Source organism: Patiria miniata, unplaced genomic scaffold (assembly GCF_015706575.1).
Source record: "Patiria miniata isolate m_02_andy unplaced genomic scaffold, ASM1570657v1 HiC_scaffold_9, whole genome shotgun sequence".
Classification (NCBI taxonomy): domain Eukaryota; kingdom Metazoa; phylum Echinodermata; class Asteroidea; order Valvatida; family Asterinidae; genus Patiria; species Patiria miniata.
In genome coordinates, this window is record NW_024037076.1 from 12957372 (window position 1) to 12982338 (window position 24967).

Consider the following 24967-nt stretch of genomic DNA (forward strand, 5'->3'; position numbering starts at 1 on the left):
GTGTTGGTGATGTAGCAAATGTGTTTGTATTGGGAAAGTTTATAAGCTAACTATTGTTTTGGCATGTAAATATTAGCACATCACCGCAGCCTCCACTCCATGTGCACGTTCCTTCACTAACCCCTGGCCGTGAAGAATACGTAAATGATGCTGACTGGCTATTAAGAGCGTACTGCGCACGTATTTCGAAGACTGCACCCCCTATATGCGCCAACGCATTTCCTACATGTCACGTCACGTACACACTGTTTTATTCAAAACTACGTGTTGCCTGTACGATATGGATTTTGGATGCCTCTTTTGTTGCCCCCAAAACGATCTTGGGTTGTAAAGGGACGACAGAGGTACGTACATTCTACACACACACAAAATTTCAGCGTCTGCTTGGCGCGTAACACGCATCGACTGCAGTCCTAATTTGAAGGGCCCAAATAGTGGGACATTTAAATTGCACAATTCCAGAGATTAAGATGGGAACCAAGATCATACCCAAGGAAAGGAGGTTGACATGACCGCTTTCCATTCAACAATCAACATTTTATTTTCATTTCATACCACATGTTTATACATTAATACCAGTACACATACCATATGATAGCAATAGAGTTTCTAATTATACATTTTAAAACCCAAGTGAACGCCTATCAGTTTACCATTTCAATTTGGCAAAAATATGAAAATTCAAATCAACTTGAAATTTTGACTAACCATTTTCTAATTAAAAACAGCAGGTAAATATGTGATGTCATCTGGAAATGAAATTTTCCAAAATCAAACAAAATTTTTGAATCAATCGGGCAGTTCACTGGCTTCAATATTTCTGAACAGAATATTGTAAATGTTGCTCTGGCTGGTCCATAGAGGGCAGTATAGCACCAGTGAATAACAAAAGTGTGTTAGAACTTTATGCTTAACAAAAAATTGAACTTTAAGAAGGGCATACAACAAGTAACAGTCAAACAGCCTTGCAAACAGCACCACAAAAAAACTACAATGTTGCCATCAACTGCAAAGTAGATTATTGCACGTTTTTTTTGGCACAGGAAGCCACTGGTTCTTCAAAAGTACCAACCAGTTGCAGAATTCTTGACAAAGAATTTGAACATCAAACAGCCATGACAAAAACCTCACAAAAGTCATTAAACACTTAAGAAGATATAAATGGGTGCAGACAGTACTGAATGGTATAAACACAGCAACCGATGAAAACTGGTGTGCAAATGAATAGATGTTTTCATGGGATGACATCACTCCGCCCCGATCTATTTTGGTTATGTTTTATTTCTTTATTTCCACTTTTAGATGTGTTGATGCTATGGACTACCAAAGTGTGACGTCATTTAGAACCAGAAAGTGTAGTGCAAACAAATGGAGTATACGCACGTGTTGGTTAACGGGCTGAATCAGGCGCTAATGTCTTTCACACACATTTTGCGCGCGTGACCTATTCACTTTGGTACTCCATAGACCATCATCAAGTTGCGGCCATTTTGATTTTTTTCCCATTCAAATCAACGTAACCAAAGCGAGGCTGGAAGGAAAAATCGTCTGGTTCCTTTTGCACAAAAAAAAAACATTCAGTACCAAGGGCGGATCCAGAACACAATTTTCGGGGGGGCCAAAAAAAATTTGGTCCCCCAAAAAAGTGGGTCAAAAAAATTACGGCGTGGGGTTCGGGGCCCGCTTAAGGGCCCCGAAATTTTTTTGGATTCTAGATGCTTTGTGGTGCGATCTGAGGCAATTTCTGACCACTTTAACCAATGTTTTTTTTTGAGGAAAAGATGGTGGTGTACTCATTGCCTGCCTTTATTGCGATGTCACATAAAAAAAAAAAATTGGTTTCGTTTTTGGGGGGGGGGGGGCCATGGCCCCCTTTGGCCCCCCCTGGATCCGCCCTTGTTCAGTACTGTTATTGGATACAGGGAACGTGACTGAAATAAATGGTGGCAGCATGATAAAAGTCTATTTCTTGACACTTGGGGCCATTAGTTTTGACATTTTCTGTAAAAGCTATGAACCAAAAATTCACCTTACTGTCAGCTCAATAACAAAGATTTAGAATTAAACTCGGGAAGAAAAAACAAAGACTTCTAGCAATACATTTGCCCAGTGATGTATTCATGTTTTTGGCTCTTGAATATTCATGGCAATACACATTATCATGAACTGTGAAAAATACAACCACTGAAAGAAATGGGTTCAGAAATATTTACAGTTCTGGCTGTTTCACATACATGTACAGCCCCTCTCATAGATAGCCATCTTCATAGTGTTCAACATCATCAGGTACGTGTGCGCGCATACTGCTCAAAATTTCTTAGCATTTAATACGGCGCAGCCGATGCACGTCACGAAAATTTGATGCACAAAATGCCGATGCAATCTGTAGGAAGTGACGTCATCTGAGAGAGACCTATTAAGCACCGGAGTCGGGCAGACAGAAAAGACTAGATAGGCTTTAAGCTCCTAAAACCAAATTTTATATGTTGATGGGAAAGACAAACCTTCCATGTACACTCTATAAGTGTCGTAATAATGTGCAATTGTTACATCACACAATGAGGTTTAATACCCAACCTCAATTTTGAACCACAGTGCCATAAGTCAGACTTATTCAAGTCTTCCGCTGGTCTCTGACAGGCATTGGAATTCCCAGCTGTCCCCGAAGACGGACTTCTGATGGTATTCTGCCAGCAAGAACTCCCAGGGTTAAGAACTCCCTGACGTGGAATTCTACTTGCACCTCCTCAGTTGTCGTCATCATCGTCGTCATCGTCCAGGTTCAGTCTGCACTTCTGTTTATTTGAAGAAGAAAAAAATGGTTGATTACTTTTTAGATACCTCAGTGGTTTCAGTCCAGTCAGGCATCAACATGTTGTGGGGGAGTCAGCCTCAGTCAGGTTGGTGTAGCGGTACTTTCCTTGCCTTCCACCGCTGTGACCCGGGTTCGATTCCTGCCCTGGGCCAATATGTGGATTGGGTTTTCAGTACCTACCTGATTCCTTGGCTTTTCCCCAGAAAATTCTTCTGGGGTTTTCCTCCCACCTCTAAAACTGTAATTTCTTCTCATTGTCTTCTCTCTACAGGTTTCTTCAGGCTTGCGAGCTACAGTGCCTAGGGCACTTTTGAGGAATCCTTGTTTCATTACCAGAAATAAATAATAATAATAAAAAATAATAATAAACAAACCAATGCTGCAAGCAATTGCTATTAGCCTTTTGAGATATAGTGGTCATAATAGGAGGGCACGATGTGGTTTTGATTGCAAAATTTCATCATACAAAATGATTGATTGCGGTAACCGCTGCTATATAAGATTAAAAACAGGCCAGTCAACCCCAGCAAGCTGGGTGGCTGAGCGATGTTTGTACTATTAGCAGGTTGTGGGCTTGAACGACCCAAGTAAGCTTATGATTTTATTCTCATAAGCTTTCGGGAAGCACTGAGCATACAGTGCTTTGGAAATGACATCAGTGAAGGGTAAAAAAACAGTGTTGAACTGTAATCACTTGCATATTGAAGACAGAATGGTTCTTTTACCTGATAGTTGGTGAAGTGGCCCTGGCTCCGGCAATGATGCTCCACCTCGTCCTGCTGCCAGAAACGACGGCCACACAAGAAACACTGGAAGGCAGTCACCTCACGGATGTATTCCTCACCTGATGCAATTGCAAAGGGAGATAGCTCAGCACATTATAGCTCAAATGGTGGTAGACTAGCAAGTTTGAAATTGTTGACGAGATAAAATAGACTAGTCCTTTTTTTCTCTCTCGAAATTTCAAAAATGCTGGCAAATGTTTGAAACGCTGAACATGTGTCATTCCCAGTCACTTATACTATTATTCAATTACTTTCAATTGAGTAACAAAACCTTAGACTCACCATATTTTTTTGAGGAATCATAGCCTTCAAGCCCAGTATCTGCAGGATGTTCCTTGTTGCTACTATCAGGAGACTGGCAGGGAACATCTTCTGTCAGAATCAGTGGCCTGTTCAGTTTGGCTGGGGACAAAATACTTTGAAATTAAGTCAAAGAATACCATCAATGATATCCAACATCCCTACAATATGGACTCGGTGCGTTACTTAACAGCAGATGGGGCTTGATGACCAATCACAATAACTCTATTGTGAGGGACATGTTCCATGTGGCCCTGCAGGATAGTGTGGCCTTGCGGTTAGCGTGTCTGACCCACAATTAGAGGGTCAGGGGTTCAACTCCTACTGCTGGCCATACATTGTGTCCTTGGGCAAGCCACTTTACCCTAAATTGTCTCTCTAAGGGGAGTGTGGCCTAGTGGTTGGGGTTCGTGACTCATGATCAGAGAGTCAGGGGTTCAAATCCTACTGCTGGCCATATGTTGTGTCCCTGGGCAAGCCACTTCAAACAAACTTGCTTCTCTCCATCCAGAAGTACAAATGGGTACCAGTGTCATACAAAATTTGTCATATGAAATTTGGGCTAGTTCTGAAGTACTCGGGTTACCTGCCCAGCACTAGACTCAACTACATCCCTGATTCTCCTACCAAGGGCAGTATCCATGGTGTCTTCTAACTCTGCAGGTTCTTTCTGTTCGCTATTGGCTTCTTGCTGCTCCTGCTTCTTAATCTTCTTCTCCCCTTCCCCACTTGCCTCCTCTTCCTCTTCGTCCTGATAACACAAAAAAAATTGCTCATCTTTTCAAAATGCATATAATATTGCAGGCTTTTGAAGGATTTTGAAAGGTACATCACTGAGCACATCTTACATTCCTTTACAGAGGGGGAGGGGGCTTGATTCCTTTGAAAATATAATTATAGAGATTTTGCCTTCGACTTTCTGCACGTTAGAATTTGTATGATATGAAAGAGTTCTGTTTTATTATGTATTGTAAGTTGATTTGCACATTTCATGACATTAAATAAAAAAATTTGTGTAATATTTCCCGACATTCCTTTGTCACAAACCTGTCTCTACAATACCAAAAACAACCTTGATAGGAATTCATCCTTTGACAATTAATACATAAATAACATTATGCCTGCATTGCAGTTAGTTTTGCTCCTCACCTCAACCTTTGACCTGACTGGTGACCTAGAACGAGACCTGGATGACCTCTCAGTGGTAGCCTTCAAGCCAGCCTCAGTACTGTCCCTCTTCTGATCCCCTTTGACTGCCCTCGAGTCCAAATGGTCTTTCCCGCTGCCTGCGTGCGAAGGTTCACTTTGTGGCGGCTCTGTCTGCTTGTCCCTGATTGTGGGCGGAACGGTGAACTGTCTCGGAGGGAGCGTTGGGGCAGTTTTGGCCAGGAGGGGCGACATCATCTGCTGGATCTGCTGTTGCACGAGGCTCTCCACGTTGGTTGGCATGTGCGCGTTCATACTCCGAAAGTTGATGGACTCTGGGATGCGTTTGGGTGGAGTGTGACTGGGATGCTCGGGGAGTGACGACCGAGTCTTGTTTGTGTTTGAACCACCTCGTATGGTTCGGTCGTCATCCCATCGCGCTCTTGGGGACTTTCCGCCGTGTGGACTCCACCGTGCTCGGTCCCCGTCCCTCACATTCCGGTACCGGTCACTGTGGTGGTCATCTTTGCGTACATCGTGCGGCCGGTGGTCATCCCTGTGGACATCATGCTGTCGTGGGTGTCCGACACGTTCATCCCGGCTGCTGAAGTGCCCCCCAACGGGGCCGATGGCTGGCTCACTGCTTGCAGCCGGCCCCACCCACCAGTCAAAGACGTCTTCTGGATTTGCTTTCAACGTGTCCTGGCCCTGGGCTGGGGCGGGATTCTGATTGCTTGGCGGCCAGTGGTCGCTGTAATGTCTCCAACCCCTGCCGAAGCTGCCCCTCTGGCCACGCCCCCAGCCTCGGCCACGTTCACCACTTCGCCCACGCCAAGTGCTGGCACTGTATCCAGTGTTCTGCTGCTGGCTCAGTGGGCCCGAGGAATAGTGGGTGCTTCCTCCGCTGCCGCTAGACTGCTGGCTGTAGTTTCCACTGTTGTAGGACGCAGCAGCCTGGCCCTGCGTGTAGCTGGCACATGCAGAGTAGTACTTCTCCATCTGTGCATAGAACTCGGCGTACTGCAGGTTCGACGAAGCCGGGGCTGTGGACGGGCTGTTCCCTGAGGTGCCAAGCATGGATGAAGATGCCCCTCCTCCACCCGTGCCATAGTACTGGGCAGCGGCAACTGCTGCTGCTGCTGCTGAGTTGCTGTTTGGAGATGATGCCACATTGACATTGGGAGCCTGGGTGCCAGACTGGGGACCAGGCTGTGGGGTTTGGTTGGTGTAGGCAGCGATGGCTTGACTGTAAGACTGCCACCATTCTACATAGGAATCAAACAACATGCTTTGAATAATATCAAGACTATAGTCAATCATAAACACTCAATATCTTGTATTTACAAGCTAACCTTTTGGAGATTCAGCTCAGAGTTGCAAGAAAACGTACACAACTAAAAATTGATTAGTTGACAAAGCTAGCAGTAGTACTGTATTGTACTCCATTCCAGCATGTCCGGTCGATGACAAATATTAACGCAGCTTTTCAGTATCAATATGTCCGGCATTGTATACGATTGATATTGGTGATTTGTGCAAATTTTGCACGAGTATTTTTTCGGGCATGCGAGCTGGAGGTTTGCGCGATTGGCCAATCTTGCACTTACAGGAATGGATTTAGGCCTACAAGAACAGTCAAATGTGCAGGATAATGCCCGATCAACACACCACGTTCTTAATAACATGCTATAGCATCCATGATCACCAATATGAACAGAAAGGAAGGCCTAACCTACCTGCCAGTTTTGACAGTTGTTGTTGTTCTTGTTGCGACATCTGGGACAAGAATGTTGATTGCATCTATCTTTGGTTCCCAACGGCAGCCCTCGGCTGCACAATACCTGGAAAACTATTTTATTCTAGTGCAAAAAAGCAGATGACTTATTTGACAAAATATAATTCTATTCTTCGAACAGTGTGACCTAAAATCGTTAAATTCTTGCTTGTTGGTTGATAAATTATAAAATGCAACCCATCCATCCATGTCCGCGCTACTTTGCAAGATGCATTGGTAACCAGCACGTCCAACGTAATTCATGTATTAAATCTGCTGGGCACCAGCTACATGTTTATCAATTTTTAAACCTCGGGTTCTTTTCGGCTGTGGTTTTTAGCTTTGGCCCTTGCAGCCAATCGGAGCGAAGCCGAAGCTTGAGGATTGTCCTTGTGCGCTGCATGGATTTCGTCGAAGTATAATTTCACCGGTTGGTGGCGCTGCCACAGTTTGCTTTTGTCAATCTGCTTTTCTGGTAGCAGACCAGTAAATAAACTTCCATAGACCACAATGGTAAATGCTCCCACTTCAAAAATTCGGGAAAAATACTCACAACTCTCCAAGGTGTTCGAGACACACATCAAATTAAAGCTTATTTCATCATCTTTTATTTTATTTTCAATTTTTGGGGGGTCAATTGATGACTTTTAGGAGAAATTTCCATCTGAAGATGATCACCCCTGAAAATAGTCCTGAAGCCCATCGCCGTTTTGAAAAACGATGCCTACACTCCATTGCAAAATAGAGCGCTTTTAGGGTCCAAATTACATCAGAATTACACAGAACTGCAAGCTCCTAGTCTCGTGCACGGCTTCCACCCATATTTTTTACAAACCCTCAAGTTCATGGCCCACAGCATGCTCAAATACTGAAGATTTTGAGGGCATGCAAGTCGTGATTTGGCCGGCGTAGGCAATTTCGGACCGATTTGCTGGTCTGCACCCTTATAGCAGAAAAGCAGATGCATGGCCACTTTCGTCCGCCAGGAAAAGAAGGAAAAGTAAAATCTGCTTTTCTGGTAGCAGAAAAGCAGAAAAGTAGAAAAAAGCATTTTTACTAAACGTTCAAGCTGCTTTCAGGTAGCAGAAAAGTAGAAAAGTCCAAAAATTCACTGTACAAGAAAGCAAAATTTGCTTTTCTGCTTTTCTGAGAGCAGAAAAGCAGACGGCCACTTTGCGACATCCATAATTGTCACAAAACGTTCAATCTGCTTTTCTGATAGCAGAAAAGCTTATAATAAGCCACTTTTGTATATTTACAAAATGTTCAATCTGCTTTTCAGGTAGCAGAAAAGTAGAAAAGTCGAAGAAATCGTTGTACAAAAACGTAAAATCTGCCTTTCTGCTTTTCTGATAGCAGAAAAGCAGATGGCCACTCTTCGTCCTGCATTATGTTAAGCGGAGATCCAGCGTTAACAGCATGCTGCATCCTCTCTCAAATGGGACACCCTCGAACTCCGCAAAATCCGACGACGAGTCAGGCTACGACTGACAACATCTACAAGGAAGTCCACAATCAAACATGCCGTCAACTTCGGTAACAACAATCGTGCAACAAGACAGAATTTTGGTTCTCATATCATTGTCTCACCAAATTTAACTGTATTCACTTTGCCCACTGAACTATAAGGGAATGGAACCTAGCACCGCCCAACATTCGCTCTGCTCCCGATGTCAAAACTTTCAAAAAGAGGGAATTGAGCACCTAGATCTCCACAGCCTATAGTCAACATGGTAGCCTAATTTTGTCAAGTCCCAAGCGCCTATCCGGACACGTGACGCACCCCGGATGCTGGCGCGTAAAAAGACTAGCACGATAGAAGCCGCGGCTTCGCCACTCGACTGGTCTTTTTTCGCGCCTTGACTAAAGGCTAAGTTAACAGGGCCCACTTTAAAATTTAGTTCACTACTAGTGTTAATCACTCCGACCTGTGCGGGGGTATTAATCGGGATTGTCATTTCAAGAGCATTTTGCACAAGAACAATCTGGTTCTATCTGGTTGTACTCGTGCAAAATGCTCTTGAAATGACAATCCCGATTAATTACCCCCTTCATTTACCCTATAGCTCTCAATTTGAACGTCATACCAAATTAAACCATACAGGGTTTGGAGGGAATAACATGTATTGCATTTTAAGAAAGCACTGAGAAGTCGAACTTGTGATGGTTGTCTTTTTTCAGACAGTTTGTGTGGCTCTTCCCTGGCACCTGGCTTAATTCGCGTGTTCATGGTCCATCGCGGTGAATGCCTTCTTTATTTTTGTGGTGCGTTTTGTCAGTGTCAAGTCATTTTTACCCCCAAATTTTCCTCATTAAAAATCGAAGAATTATTATTTCACTTGATGAATACGACATACCACCTGCATATTGTTAATGTCGCACATAAATTAAAAGTGGATTTTGTTCTTATAGGGAATTGGGTCCTCAACTACACGATCGCACATACATTAAAAATTTTGTATTATAACATGGTCATATCTTTACAAAAATGTTAGAGCATGTAGTGCCAGCAAGCTCCATGATTTCCTTCCCAAACTGCTCTCATACGCCTACTACGGGAAGGGTTTGATACCCAATCAGCTCGGATGGGGGCGGGCATTGTCCAAATCGCCCACGTCCAAGATATGTTCACAATGCGGGAACAGTGGTGGTTGATGGCCTTCCATGAAACTGCTGTCTGATTCAGTGTTCAAGACATTGTAACAATGGGAGCCGAGCGATCTCACAGGTCGTTTGTACCGAGCATTGTGTGCACTGTATGGGGGCACAATAATCTTGTGGGGGCACACCCACTGCAAGGACACTAGCAGTGCACGATACCAAAACACAGCCTATACAAAGATGTAATCGTAAACATAATGCATTACACAAATTTGCTGCCATCGTCAAATCAGCAAAACAGCAAAACGAAATTGACAGAGAGAACTTCATTACATCATCATATTGCGATGACATCTCACACACCAATCAAATTGCACATATATAACATGCACATGATCTTCTTTTTGTTGAAAATCAGTGATAGCGCAACATCTAAAAGTAACCAACACGACTCGACTAAGCCGTCTCGTCCGTTACATAACACGGCAATTATTCATTTGGACGATAATCGAAGTTACAATCTGTTTCTCGATTGAACCATTGAGGAAGGAACACCATGAATGAACCGACGCCCTCCTCACGCTTTGATCGGGCATGCTTTTGTTGCTCACCTGGCCGTGATGAATTGGACTGCGGGTGTGGGGGAGGCAAAAAAGCCCTTTTGTATACTTCCCAAATGCAAGGTTCTCTCGTCGACAGTTGTGCAACGGGAGATAAAACGAGCCGCACGTCAAAATTACGATAGATCTGACATAATATCTTTAAAAAGTACGTGAAACCAAACCAAACTCAGATGGTTTTATTCATCCTATAGACGTATTAGTTAAACAAAAGTTTGAGAACGAAAGATCTAAATATGGATCTCCGGCGATGGAAACTATCTGCAGTATGTCTCGTCCTTGTCTTGACTGTTACGAGAATATCGGCACAAACCGGTAAGCCAAGAACTGATGAAGTCATGTTAAGGTGTTAGGGGTTATGGATGTTATCTTTAATATCTTTCAGCGAAAGAGAGAGCAGAGGTATAATTGTAGACTTGAGGCCTACTTATTCATGTTATTCGCGACAACTTGTTGGAGAAGGGGCATTGGAGAAAATGGAGCACATTTATCTGATTAAATTCGACTTGCTCCATCCAATATTCTCGGAAGAAACTATGCCGAGTTCAGTAGCAGATACAGGAGTTTTCAAAGAGGGTGACCGGGATGTAAAGCCGAAGATTTTCCCGGGAAGGGGGGCCGGGGGGGGGGGGTTGAAACGTTGGAAGTCCATAAGCAAGGAGTCAAGTTGTAATAATTATTGAGTGATGACTTTAAAATTTGGGGATTGACCCCCATGTTATAACCAATTCGGGGGGGGGGGTCGCCACTGTTAATCTTCCCCTTGGATCCACCCTTCGTTAAGGCATATAGGAATATTTGCTTTTTTTCATGCATTTTGTTGATTTCCAATAATACCTCTCAAAATCCAACTACTTACGACTGTTTGAACAATGAGGACGAGAACGACGAGCATTGTGGTATTTATTCGAACACTTTAAAAAAAAATATATTATTACCATTTTAAATTGTTAAATCATTGGGTCGTTTAATTTTCATTACATTATGTGAATATGATTAAATTCTTGGTTTTGTTTGGGATCCTCCACGGACCCCCCCCCCTCCTTTCCACACCCCCTCTCCCTGGTGAGTCGAGCCGAAGGCCCAATTGGCCTCAGGATTAGCAGATAACAAAGCTTCATATTTAAAGCTTTCGAGTTTGTTGGATTATAGAACAAAGTTTGAAAACTGTGTGTCTAACTTTAGAATTGTTCTGCTGTTTTTTTCTTTTTGTGGTGAGAGTTTGGAAAACTGAATAAACGAATCGATTCATTTGTTTGCAGACTACGGTCAAACTACGCAGGCAACTGAATTTGTACCGACAACTGCAGATAGTTTTCGAACGGGAACCACTGAAAAAGTGGAATTTGTAGCAACTACTGAGGAAGTTGAATTTGTACAGACAACTGAGGAAATTGAATTTGTAGCAACTACTGCAGATAGTTTTCCAACCGGAACTACTGAGAAAGTGGAATTTGTACAGACAACTGAGGAAATTGAATTTGTACAAACTACTGCAGATATTTTTCCAACCGGAACTACTGAGGAAGTTGAATTTGTACAGACAACTGAGGAAGTTGAGTTTGTAGCAACTACTGCAGATAGTTTTCCAACCGGAACTACTGAGGAAGTTGAATTTGTACAGACAACTGAGGAAGTTGAGCTTGTACAAACTACTGCAGATAGTTTTCCAACCGGCACTACTGAGAAAGTGGAATTTGTACAGACAACTGAGGAAATTGAATTTGTACAAACTACTGCAGATAGCTTTCCAACCGGAACTACTGAGGAAGTTGAATTTGTACAGACAACTGAGGAAGTTGAGTTTGTAGCAACTACTGCAGATAGTTTTCCAACCGGAACTACTGAGGAAGTTGAATTTGTACAGACAACTGAGGAACTAGTTGAGTTTGTTCAAACTACTGCAGATAGTTTTCCAACCGGAACTACTGAGGAAGTTGAATTTGTACAGACAACTGAGGAAGTTGAGTTTGTAGCAACCACTGCAGATAGTTTTCCAACCGGAACTACTGAGGAAGTTGAATTTGTACAGACAACTGAGGAAATTGAATTTGTACAAACTACTGCAGATATTTTTCCAACCGGAACTACTGAGGAAGTTGAATTTGTACAGACAACTGAGGAAATTGAATTTGTACAAACTACTGCAGATATTTTTCCAACCGGAACGACTGAGGAAGTTGAATTTGTACAGACAACTGAGGAAGTTGGATTTGTAGCAACTACTGCAGATGTATTTCCAACCGGAACTACTGAGGAAGTTGAATTTGTACAGACAACTGAGGAAGTTGAATTAGTAGCAACTACTGCAGATAGTTTTCCAACCGGAACTACTGAGGAAGTTGAATTTGTACAGACAACTGAGGAAGTTGAGTTTGTTCAAACTACTGCAGATAGTTTTCCAACCGGAACTACTGAGGAAGTTGAATTTGTACAGACAACTGAGGAAGTTGAGTTTGTACAAACTACTGCAGATATATTTCCAACCGGAACTACTGAGAAAGTTAAACTTGTACAGACAACTGAGGAAATTGAATTTGTAGCAACTACTGCAGATAGTTTTCCAACCGGAACTACTGAGGAAGTTGAGTTTGTACAAACTACTGCAGATAGTTTTCCAACTGGAACTACTGAGGGACTTGAATTTGTACAGACAACCGAGGCAATTGAATTTGTACAAACTACTGCAGATATTTTTCCAACCGGCACTACTGAGGAAGTTGAATTTGTACAGACAACTGAGGAACTAGTTGAGTTTGTTCAAACTACTGCAGATAGTTTTCCAACCGGAACTACTGAGGAAGTTGAATTTGTACAGACAACTGAGGAAGTTGAGTTTGTAGCAACTACTGCAGATAGTTTTCCAACCGGAACTACTGAGGAAGTTGAATTTGTACAGACAACTGAGGAAATTGAATTTGTACAAACTACTGCAGATATTTTTCCAACCGGAACGACTGAGGAAGTTGAATTTGTACAGACAACTGAGGAAGTTGGATTTGTAGCAACTACTGCAGATGTATTTCCAACCGGAACTACTGAGGAAGTTGAATTTGTACAGACAACTGAGGAAGTTGAATTTGTAGCAACTACTGCAGATAGTTTTCCAACCGGAACTACTGAGGAAGTTGAATTTGTACAGACAACTGAGGAAGTTGAGTTTGTTCAAACTACTGCAGATAGTTTTCCAACCGGAACTACTGAGGAAGTTGAATTTGTACAGACAACTGAGGAAGTTGAGTTTGTACAAACTACTGCAGATATTTTTCCAACCGGAACTACTGAGAAAGTTGAACTTGTACAGACAACTGAGGAAATTGAATTTGTAGCAACTACTGCAGATAGTTTTCCAACCGGAACTACTGAGGAAGTTGAGTTTGTACAAACTACTGCAGATAGTTTTCCAACTGGAACTACTGAGGGACTTGAATTTGTACAGACAACCGAGGCAATTGAATTTGTACAAACTACTGCAGATATTTTTCCAACCGGAACTACTGAGGAAGTTGAATTTGTACAGACAACTGAGGAAGTTGAATTTGTAGCAACTACTGCAGATAGTTTTCCAACCGGAACAACCGAGGTTATAAAATTTCGTCCAACAACTGCAGGCAGCTTGCTTACAACTGAGGGCACTGGTATGAATGGTATTTTTTTATCAAGTTTTTAATTTGTCTTGTTTTGGAACTTTTCAGTGTTAACTCATAACCAGTTCTTAGAAAAGAAATGTACCTCAATTGAATACATATCAAGTTTCTTTACAATCAGGATTTCGTGTAAAAACCTGTCCTTGACTGCAAACTTTAGCATTGAATAAACTCTAGTAATTTCCTCAAAATATATCAACATATTAAAACTTCCTCTTTTAAATTACGGACCCTTTTGTGTGTGAAGAATTTGAAGGAATGACTGAATTATCATTTTGTTTAATAGAATCATGTAGCAGTTTTCAACTGCAATGCTCTGATGGAGAGTGCAAACCCCGAACGTTTTTTTGCGATCGTAGCCCTGGTGACTGCGCTGATGATTACGATGAAGATGAGACCCTTTGTTGTGGTGAGTGATTTGTGTTAAAAAAGGGTTCGTTAATTCAAGTACGGGCCATGCAAGTCCAAACTTTTTTTTCGAGTACTGATACATGAGACGAGTATGGGTCAAGTACTTGTGTTTACTCGAGTTGTACTCGAGTACGAGTACTCCAACACTGGTACTTGGCCCGTACTCGTCTATCAGTACTCGAAAAAAATATGGACTTGGCCCGTACTCGAATCTTCGTACTCGAATTTTGCACGACTCGACGGTTTGGTACTCGGTACTCGACCCCAGTACTTGGGAGTACACATTGAGTACATTTCTCAACCCGGCGCACAATAGCGCGGTTGCAGTCTGTATTACGGCTTAATCCAGTTCCCGCCTCCCCAATGTTACCGTACACTGAGGATTCGGGAGCCAGCCAAGCCGTGACGCTTCATAATGTTCGCTCGTGGCTCAATATGTAATAACAACAACCAGCAATTGAAGTCCCGCTTTTTGGTTGGTTTTGTTAATTTTTTTTAACAAACTTTTCTTGTGTACATGTGCTTAATCATTAAATCAAGTTTGTCTGGAAAGGGTTTCCAAAATAGCCAATAATTGTTCTTTTTTTTTTTTTTATCAAACTGCAACTTTCTCTGATTAAGGGCCCAGAATCAGAGAGATAATTCACCGGGAAATTGTGGCTTATTTTTTTAAAGTAAGGTGACACCTGTGTAGTAATGGCCAAGACTTGTAGATCACATTAATAATGTTCTGACAAGTACGACTTTCAAGCATGGAGGAATAAGAACATCCGGTTCGTTAGTGTGACGTCACCTCCAGCACTTTCTGCAAGATTGGAACTGGAATTAGATAACGCAGCTCGAGCATTTGTAGCCAATGGGTGCTAGGACCTAGGACGCGCGTGAATGACGTTTTTACTAACGAACCGGATAGTCGACTAGTCTAGGCATGGGTCGTGAAAGAGGAGATGGCAGAGGCAGTCGGACTAGTCGTAGAGGACACTAAGTTTTAATATTTAAAAAAACTGAATGCGCAAACCTGCTGTAGTAGCACCCAATTATCATTCAGTCAGTGTTTTCTTTTGTAAAGGGCATGGGATTTGTTTTTGTATTTACATGCTCATAGCTAAAGGCTGGTTTCATACTTCAAGCCCAGTTCATGCCTAGCGCGAAAGCGAACGCGAATTTGTGACGTCATGGCAAGTTTTTGCACCTCAACTTCGTAAAAGTTGAACATACATGCATTTGAACTCGAAAGACTCACCAAAACAGTTGACTAAATGACACTCAAAATTGACATTCTGATACTTATTGGCACATCTGAACAATTGGCAATGACACCTTCTTGACTTCTAAAGACTGCTTTAGCCTCCAAAAGTCACTTTGGTACTGGACAGACATCTGCAAAAGTCAGTTTTGAATAAAACTCGTAAAAAATAGAGGTGTCCTAAAAGTAAGGATTACCCATACTTCAAGCCCGGTTCATACCTAGCGCGAAGGCGAACGCGAATTTGTGACATCATGGCAAGTTGAACATACATGCATTTGAACTCGAAATTTCACATTCGCATTCGCACCCTATATTAACTGGGCCTAATTATGCGAATGCGATGCAAATGCAATGTGAGTTTGACATCAGGAAGCAATCACTGTGAAATTGGCAGGAGTAAAAATATGTGACATACTGAGGCAAAATGAGGAATGTCCCCCAAAACCTTGTTTTGAGTAATCGATCGATATACCAGAAAAATTATGTCAAAACCGACGTCGATTATTTTGTATTTTTGAGTAGCCAAGGTATCCAAGATTCACACTATGCTTTTTTGTTGGGGAAAAAATACCCCCCAAAGTGAAAAAAACTAAAGAATGTTTTTCACTGCAGTTGTATTTTTTGATCAACAGATACGCTTGGAGTGGAAAGCCATTGCTCTAAACCAGACCACTACCGTTGCTCTGATGGCAAGTACATCCCAAACAGCTATCTTTGCGACGGAACTACTTACGACTGTTTGAACAACGAGGATGAGAACGACGAACATTGTGGTATTTATTTCCTAATTCTTGACATTTTGCTTTTTTGTATTTGCATTTAAAGATGGCTGAATATTTCACTTTTTTTCATTTTTTTTATTGTGTGGTATAAAAACTAGAATAAATTGGAGATTCCATCAGTTACATTGGTTTAATGTTACAAAAACCTTCAGGAACCCCCCCCCCAAAAAAAATGAATGGGGTACATTTCATCTGTATTTGATAATGTATACATGTATTAAAGGTTTATTACTCTTTTTTATACTCTTTTAAACCTCCTTCGCAAACACACATTCTGTGCCAAGTTGTCCTTTCAGCCAAAATGAATCAAGTAACGATTAAGAGCTCCCGGCCATCCACATAAAGTAGGATTGACTTGCTGTGACTGTTAATGCAACTTGATGCAGCTATATGCTTTGATTGTTGGTGATTGATAAGCCAGCTGTGCCCATCAGTTGCCTGCTTTTGTCTGCTGACTGAATTCGACAAGTCACAGTGCTTGCTTGAAATATGATCTGACTGTTGGTGACTAGCTTGTGTAAAAGGCATGGCAGGCAAAGATTGAAATTTTGACTGTCTGTGACTGTTCAAACAACGGGAGGGTTTAAATAATGAGCGGTATATATCTTAGTGCTTTGGAGGGGAAATGTGTTTTGTTTGCAGCAGAACTAAATTTGTCGTATTTTTCTTCTGTTAACATAGTGTTCTGTCCGAACCCTGGAGAGCCCACAAATGGACAGATCGTTCCCTGGTATGCTGAGTACTTTGAGGGCGAGAGTGTGACGTATTCCTGCCTGGATGGCTACACCTTGAAGGGGAATGCTTCAGCTGTTTGTGGAAACATGACATTTGATATGGATGTTCCTTTGTGCTATGGTATGTCGTTATACCTCTGTATTTTCATTGATCTAGAACGATCACGTGTTAGGTTTATAAAAAGTCATGGCACCCTCCCTGATATCACGTAATTGATATCCCACAGGGAGTGTGCTATGACTCGAGATCTGTATGTAAGGTACGTATGGTGTGAAATGCTTGTATCGTTGGTACCCATGCTACTTTCACCATGTTTTCACACAAGTACATGAGTGGGAGCAGGGAATTAGCAGACGATCTGCTGTTTAGAGCACGCAACATGCATGTATTATAGTTGACGTTCGATTGTCATGATTGTTGTGTTTACTGCTGTTTACTCATGATTTTTACATCAAAATCCAAAAGATCCAAGACGGAGGTATAATAAAACAATTGTTGACTGCTGTGATGTGGGATATATGATGTTTTGAACACCCTCGGGGCTCATAGCACTCTCGGCTTCGCCTCGGGTGCTATGCCCCCCCCCCCCCCCCCCCGGGTGCTCAAAACTTCATATCTCACAAAGCAGTCAACAGTTGTTAATTGTCCTGTCCCCCTGTCCTGTTTCCCCACCCCCTCTCGCCCCTTGCCCCTTCCCCAATCTCTCGCTGCCATCTTGGATGGTTCTGAAGCCTAGTTTCCATACAGACGTTAAGCTTTTGTAGACTGCGCAGAGAGTGCGTGGAACCGTCGGCAAAGTTGAACCGGGTGCGAGATAGTTTGCGTCTGTCTGAGTTGTCGGCGACGTTTCCTGATGAACTGTTTCCACATTTCTGCATTGCAGTTTGGGTCTTGTTTGCATCCCTATCTGTGTTTCTTGTGTCGATATGGAAACAAGGCTTTAGCTAGAGGGTCACTTTTTTAAAGGGTAGTTTATACTCAACTTGAAAGCAGACTCGACCATGAACTTGTCATATCGCAAACTAAGTATTGGCACTTTGAAGTAAGAAAAGTTCAAGACATTTCAACTACGGTAAACTTTGCCACTTTGTTTTTGTAGTGTCAAATTCACTTCACATTTATATGAAGAATCATTAACCAGCCTCAGGCAGCCTCAGGAATTCTTCATGTGAACAGTGCAGAAAACCAGTTCTGCAATTTGCAGCAAATTATGGCCGTCAGATATCTTCAATTCTTCGTGATTCCAAGAGAGTTCACTCTCTGACTTTGGAGTGTTTGATGGATTTCGGGAGTTTGGCTCGTGTACATTTCATGTCTTCAAAGAGTCACTTTTTTCACGGCGCGCAACTTTGACACTGCACCGGTGTAGGAGATCATTATGTACGCCTTTGTTATTTGTGTCTTGTCTTCAGAGAACTGCCCTACCCCCAGGACACCAGCCCAGGGTTCCTCCAACGCCTCCTCGCCCGTCGTGCATGGGGACTTGATTGGTTTCACCTGTGACCCAGGTTACACACCGATTCCTGACGTTACCATTGTCTGTAACAACGGCACCTTGGAGGGGAGAGTCCCAACCTGTCAAGGTATGATGATATACAAAATATTGACTGCTTCAAGGTGATCCATGGACGAGATAATGCAGTCAATATTTGTTTTATAACACCTCTCCCACAGATTCGGCTTGGTTTTAATATTCTTAATTATTTAAATCCAAACACAGATAAAATAAACTTCAATTTCAATACAAAATTGGTGGGAAATGTATTTCTCTCTTCCAAACTACCACTTCACGAAATGTTGGAACCTAATTCTGTGGCGCACTCTCTTGGAAAACAAATACGCACCACGCACCACGCACAACGCTCAACGCGCACACTAGCATGCATTTGCACACAAATACCGCGCCATGGGTAAAGTACTTTGGTTGCTAACAGTGGCGTCACCAGACTTTTCAGTCTGGGGGGGCACAGGGGGGGCACCAGCATTTGATGGGGGGGGGGGGGCACTTAGGTGGATACGGATCGCCGTCCTGGGGGAGGGGTCTAAGGGGAGGGGGTGCCCCCCTCCCCTTTGGAAAATTTTCGCATACGGAGGATGGGCTAGATGCAAAATGGTGCCACATTTGATGCTAAATTCGATCTGAAGATATCTCCAGAAATTGCTATTTTTGAGGTAATGATTTTAACAACGCGCAGAATTTTGCAGAGGATAGGGGGGGGGGCACCAGCATTTGATGGGGGGGGGGGGCACTCGGGGGGGCACTAGGTTTTCCAGGGGGGGCACGTGCCCCCCCTGGCCCCCCCTTGGCGACGCCACTGGTTGCTAATGGTATTGGACTGTAGTTGCTACGGGTATAGTACTCTTGGACGTGCACAGAAAAAAGCAAAAATAGAAAGTGCCATGTGACTCGCTCTCGGCCAATCGAGGCACAGATTCTGCAGGTGAGGTTTTACAATAAAGTCTATATACCACCCAAAAGCACCCCGCCAGTTACTCCCTGTACCACCCCAAACCACTAAGGCAATTTATGTTTTTATGCCCCGCGGCGAAGCCGAAGGGGCATACTGTTTCCGCCTTGTCCTTCCGTGGGTGGGTGGGTGGGTGTGTGTGTGGGTGGGTGGGTGTGTGGGTGTGTGTGTCCGGACAAATCTTGTCAGCACGATAACTTGAGAAATACTTAACATATGAACTTCAAATTTGGTCTGTGTATTGTTCTTGGTAATCCTAAGAGGCCTATTGCATTTGGGGCCGAAAGGTCAAGGGTCAAGGTCACAGTGGCTGAAACAATAGAAATTTTGTCAGCGCGATAACTTGAGAAATACTTTACATATGAACTTCAAATTTGGTTTGTGGATTGTCCTTGGCAATCCTGAGAAGCCTTTTGCATTTGGGGCCGAAAGGTCAAGGGTCAAGGTCACAGTGGCTCAAACAAAAGAAATTTTGTCAGCGCGATAACTTGAGAAATACTTTACATATGAATTTCAAATTTGGTTTGTGTATTGTTCTTGGTAATCCTAAGAGGCCTATTGCATTTGGGGCCGAAAGGTCAAGGGTCAAGGTCACAGTGGCTGAAACAATAGAAATTTTGTCAGCGCGATAACTTGAGAAATACTTTACATATGAACTTCAAATTTGGTTTGTGGATTGTCCTTGGTAATCCTAAGAAGCCTTTTGCATTTGGGGCCAAAAGGTCAAGGGTCAAGGTCACAGTGGCTAAAACCATCGAAATCTTGTATTTATTCTGAGATCATAGGGATTAGGGATTAATTCATATAAAACCTACAGAAGACTCTAATGCTGTCAATGAACATTCCATGTGACCAAGGTACATGTAAGTTGATGTTAAAAGAGTGGTGTTATGTCATGGGAACAGTCACGGTTGCGGGGCATTTGTGTTTGTAAACACACCTGACTTGTTTTGTGTGGATTCCATCAGGGAATAAATGTGACCCTCTCCACAAAAAAGGAGTTATATACATGGTTGGAAAGCCCACAACATAAGCATTCATTTGATATTATATAGCCCCTCCCATTTCGGAGATATGACGAATAGCGAGAATGGAACCGGAAGTTACGGCAACTCGAGCGTTTATCCAATGGGTGCTAGTAATCAGTGGTGCGCGCACGTATATGACGTTTTCACTAACCAATGGGATAGCATCTTCACGTGACCGTCAGGCGTCGTTGGCAATGTGTTCGACTATCCTTCCCCGTTATCTCCAGAATTCTCCCAAATTTTGTATCCGCTGAATCCATCTCCACATTTGACTCGGTGTGCTCTAAATACTGATAATGATGTTTCAACAAGTTTGGTGTTTTTTTTGTTCTCTCCTTAACAGATATAAACGAGTGTGCTACTGTTCCCTGTTTAAATGGTGGTGGTTGTCTCAACCTGATGAATGCCTACCAGTGCATGTGTACATCAGCCTGGACTGGCGCCAATTGTTCAATGGGTAAAAAAAACATATTCTTGATGACTATAATATAATGCAATTATGCAATGTGTTTATCACAAGTAAATATTGTTCATTTTAATGTTTTGCGCACTTATACATTTCTTTTTTTGGTAAAAAATATATTTGCCTTGCCAATGATGTTTTTGTGACAGTTGTATAGTTTACAAATATTGAGTTGCTCAGAGTGAATGGGAGGAATATTATAGCAAGGTAAGATCTGGAGTTTTTTATTTCACGAGGCGAAGCCGAGTGAACTGGAAAAGTCCAGATTTTACCGAGCGATAATGTTCCTCCCATTTCACAATTTAAAGCCACTCAATATTTTTTCATATAACTGACATATAGATCCTTGTCATTTGATATATTTGAACTTTTATTTCAATACAAAATTGGTGGAAAATGTACTTCTCTCTTCCAAACCACCCCTCCGCAAAAATGTTTGAACCCAACTCTGTAGCGCTGGCTCTTTGGAACAATACGCGCAACGCTGAACGCGCACACCAGCATGCATTTGCACACAAATACCGCGTCATGCAACAAGAATGATCTTAACTGTTGAATAGTATTTCCCATTCCCCGTGGGCGAATGGGACTTTTTGAGCCCCAGCGTGAGTGGGAGCAATAACGAATGTCACGTGATGTGAGTTCCACCAATCAAATGACAAGGATCTGTTTTTCGGGTTATATAGCAGTGACTATTGTACGCAAGAGCTGTTTGTGGGTGAGGCAGCCAGGCAGTAAAGCAGCATGTTGCCTGCGTCATGAACATGTGACCTGCTTTGCGGTAGAGTTTCCTGCTTCACGAGTCTGAGTCTTTTGCCGATGTGACTCGATTCGAGTCCGAGTCACTGAAATTGTGACTCGAGACGGACTCAAGTCTGAGTCCCGGACCCAAGTCATATCCCAGCATATACATGTGATAATATTTTTCTCTCCATTTTGCATTACATATCTCTGTTTGGAATTTTCTTTTGAACAGATGTGGATGAGTGTTTGTTATCTGCAGACAATTGCCACCCCAATGCTACTTGCACTAACGAAGTGGGAGGGTTCAATTGCACTTGCAATGAAGGTTTCAAAGGAGATGGAGTCACCTGCATAGGTTTGTATGATAATGTTATATAATCAACACGTTGTTGGGTGTAATCAGCATTTCCCACTGTTTATATGCAACGTCATTCTTCAATGACTATTATACTTCTCGGCTTATGGGCATGAGGTAGAAAAGGTGTCATCCATTGAGCATACAATAAAAAATGTAACAAAAAACGTGCAAATTGTTTTGATTTTGCTGAAAGAACATTTTACCTTTTTTTGTGATCCATGGACAGAGCTTTAAAACGGTGTTTGTGTTTAAAATTCAGTAACTTGTAAAGTACATGAGTGATTTGAATGATACTTGTACTAAAAGAAAGCTTATTAATTGGGCTTCCATATCCTAGATTTTGAAAGTGCTGCATGCAGAACTTCACTGCAAAAATGGTCAGGACATTTAGGTTTCATTTGTTTTTAATACTCGCCCTGTGGTGTAACTATGAATGCTTCAAATTTTACAGTGATTGTACGAACTAACTTTCGTCACTGTGTCATTTATGTCAAGTTCATCAATATTGCTGCAGACTCCTGCAGACTCTCGAATTCTACTTTTATTGAACTGACAACAAAGCATAAACTACCCTTTTCCTCTACCCTTTTCCTTCTTTTTTTTGGGGGGGGGGGCATATGGTTTAACTGAATACTTTATTTTCATGTCAACCCCTCCTGCAGAAGACTATCTGTTCCCCCATGGAGGTGATAAAGGCGATTCTCTTCTGAGTGGAAACTCTGCTCAATCCACTGCCACGGATAAAGTCTCAAACGTATTTAAACCTGAATATGGCTTCCCACTAGGCTACAAGTATTTCTTTTCGGGTCTCTACGTAAGTATTCGATTATGTAGGTTTGTTTAACGTTGTTTGTACCGGTCATTAATTCCATAGCTGATATCCCAGCCTCGACTCCATGGGCGCGTGCGCATTCCTTCACTAACCCCTGGCCGTGATGTACACGTAAACGATGCTGACTGGCTATTCAGACTGGCGTACTGTGCGGGCATTTCGAAGATTGCACGCCGGGCGCGCATAGTGCGCTCGCGTGCTTTGCACGTCACGTCACGTACGAATATTCAAAACTGCGGTGTGCCTGTACGATATGGATTATGGCAGCCTCGTTTTTCGCTAAAAAAAACCCCTGTATCTGCGGTTTAAAGGGACGAAAGGGGTATGTACCTTTAATACAAATCTTTGCTAAATAACGCAACTTCCAAACCTTATGTTTGAAAGCATTGATTCTTCAAAAACACAACTTTCAACATTTTAAAGATGGCGCGTAAAACGGATAAACTGCAGCCTAATTATAATGTGCCATATTTTGATACATTTAAATTACACAATTCCAGGGGTTGAGATCGCGCAAGGCATGATGGGAAACAACATGGCGCAGCAAGATCTCGTACCCATGGGAACGAGGTTACTGATATCCGTACATTTGCAAAGATGTCATTCTTTACATTGGTGTTGCTTTTTCTGTTTACATTTTAAAACAGGAAATGCAAAATAAACAAAATACGGACATGTGCTGTTTGAGACATCAGGGGTTGATATTTTTATTAATGGAATTATGTTGTGGTGTAAGGGCCCATCTGAATTTATGGTCAAGTTTCAGTCAAGTTGCCGATGTTGTATCAGGTACAAGTTGCAGGGTTCTGAACAATTGCCCGCAATCTTCCTGTAATGAAGTTATCAGTATTGGAAGTCAAGCAGTTGCTAATGAAAATTTCCCCTTAACATGTTCAGGACAAATGACAAATCAGTTTATATCCGGGACAAGTTCCGGCCAAGTTGCTGACGTTGTATCGGGTATAAGTTGCAAGATTCTGAACAACTTCCTCGCAATCTTTCCGCAATGAAGTTATCAGTATTGGAGAGTCGAGCAGTTGCGAATCAAAGTTTGCCCGCAACACGTCTGGGACAAATGCAGAGCTTATTCCAGACAGAGTGAATGATTGTTCCAGTAACTTGTTCGGAACTCGTCCCAGATATGAATTGAGACCTAACTTGGCCGAGTTAAAGAATGTGTGACTGATATGAGAAATGATAATCAACAAATGCTACGATTTAAAAACAACATTCATAAATACCTGAGACAGTTTACCAATTCCTATTGGTCGAGAGCCCGTCATATGGGTGGTTTTAAACTATTGGTAAAACACGGCTGTGTTCTGCGCTACATCGCGCAGTATGCACTGCACGTGCCAATTTCCATATCAGAAGATTTCTACCACTACGTGCATGAGACACATACCATATCCATGGTCATGGGGTGCCTCACAGAACACGAAGTAAACTTGCTGAACAAAGTCATTGAAAATTTGTGAATTTTTGACTTGTTTGGACTTTTTACCAAAATGTTTTGAGGAATGCGAATCATTATGTGCTTGGCTTGTATTAAACAAGGACGTTTAAAAACGTGGTTACGAATCTGCATTCAGCAATTTTCATGCAGTCAAAAAGACGATTGAAACTGTCACAACTAAGAACATATGTCCAAACTTTTTTGGGGGAAATTTTCTGGGTACGTCAGAACAAGACAATTTATTTATTTTGCTGGTACCCGCTGTGAACGAATCTGGTGAATTGTTTATGCACAGCCAAGTCTATTGGGAGTTAGAGTTTACTACATGCTAGTAACTTTGAAACGTCGTTGTTTAGTTCACAGACAACGGGCAGATTGTCTTCACAAACCAGAACAGTATGCCACTGGCCTATCCTCATCCGTTCCCCGATGGATTTGGTAAAAAGGACGGCGTGGCTATGGTTGCACCATTTTGGATCGATGCCAATCCGGACGCTCCCGATGCTGAGGTTTTTTACCAGGTAAACCATATCTTAACCATTTAGCGCCTGTATTACATTTTGTACACAATGCGTATACAGTCGAGTCTCGTTAATACAAACTCGTTCAGACCTAGCCAAACTGTTTTTTTTATATCAGAATTTTGTATTAAGAGGAACATCAGTCCCATTCATTGTGTACATAAATGCACAGTCGGGACTAAGGCTTTATGTTTGTTATAACCAGAATTTTGTATTAACAGAGTTTGTACTA

At 42.3% G+C, this 24967-nt stretch overlaps 2 protein-coding genes across 5 annotated transcripts in view; one reads left to right on the forward strand and one right to left on the reverse strand.

The window, feature by feature from the left end:
* Positions 1 to 1833: 1833 nt before the first annotated feature.
* On the reverse strand, positions 1834 to 7060 carry LOC119720491. The gene is made up of 6 exons (XM_038190175.1): positions 6783 to 7060; positions 5050 to 6311; positions 4528 to 4651; positions 3883 to 4002; positions 3541 to 3659; positions 1834 to 2795 (listed from the first exon to the last, which is right to left on the reverse strand). The coding sequence occupies exons 1-6, from the start codon at positions 6844 to 6846 to the stop codon at positions 2748 to 2750; spliced, it is 1737 nt and encodes a 578-aa protein (XP_038046103.1). The 5' UTR covers positions 6847 to 7060; the 3' UTR covers positions 1834 to 2747.
* Positions 7061 to 9945: 2885 nt separating this feature from the next.
* The window catches only part of LOC119720211, a 52340-nt gene continuing 37318 nt past the window's right edge, over positions 9946 to 24967 (forward strand). Inside the window, exons 1-12 of one of the 4 annotated variants that reach the window (XM_038189802.1) lie at positions 9946 to 10356; positions 11304 to 11948; positions 12354 to 12784; positions 13409 to 13679; positions 13975 to 14097; positions 15981 to 16121; positions 16812 to 16985; positions 18278 to 18448; positions 20705 to 20818; positions 21801 to 21923; positions 22589 to 22740; positions 24571 to 24735. In XM_038189802.1, coding sequence (XP_038045730.1) covers positions 10278 to 10356; positions 11304 to 11948; positions 12354 to 12784; positions 13409 to 13679; positions 13975 to 14097; positions 15981 to 16121; positions 16812 to 16985; positions 18278 to 18448; positions 20705 to 20818; positions 21801 to 21923; positions 22589 to 22740; positions 24571 to 24735 — 2589 coding nt within the window. In that variant the 5' untranslated portion in view covers positions 9946 to 10277. Of the gene's footprint in view, positions 10357 to 11303; positions 11949 to 12353; positions 13680 to 13974; positions 14098 to 15980; positions 16122 to 16811; positions 16986 to 18277; positions 18449 to 20704; positions 20819 to 21800; positions 21924 to 22588; positions 22741 to 24570; positions 24736 to 24967 lie in introns of all 4 variants that reach the window. The other 3 variants (XM_038189801.1, XM_038189800.1, XM_038189803.1) reach the window with 3 other exon arrangements.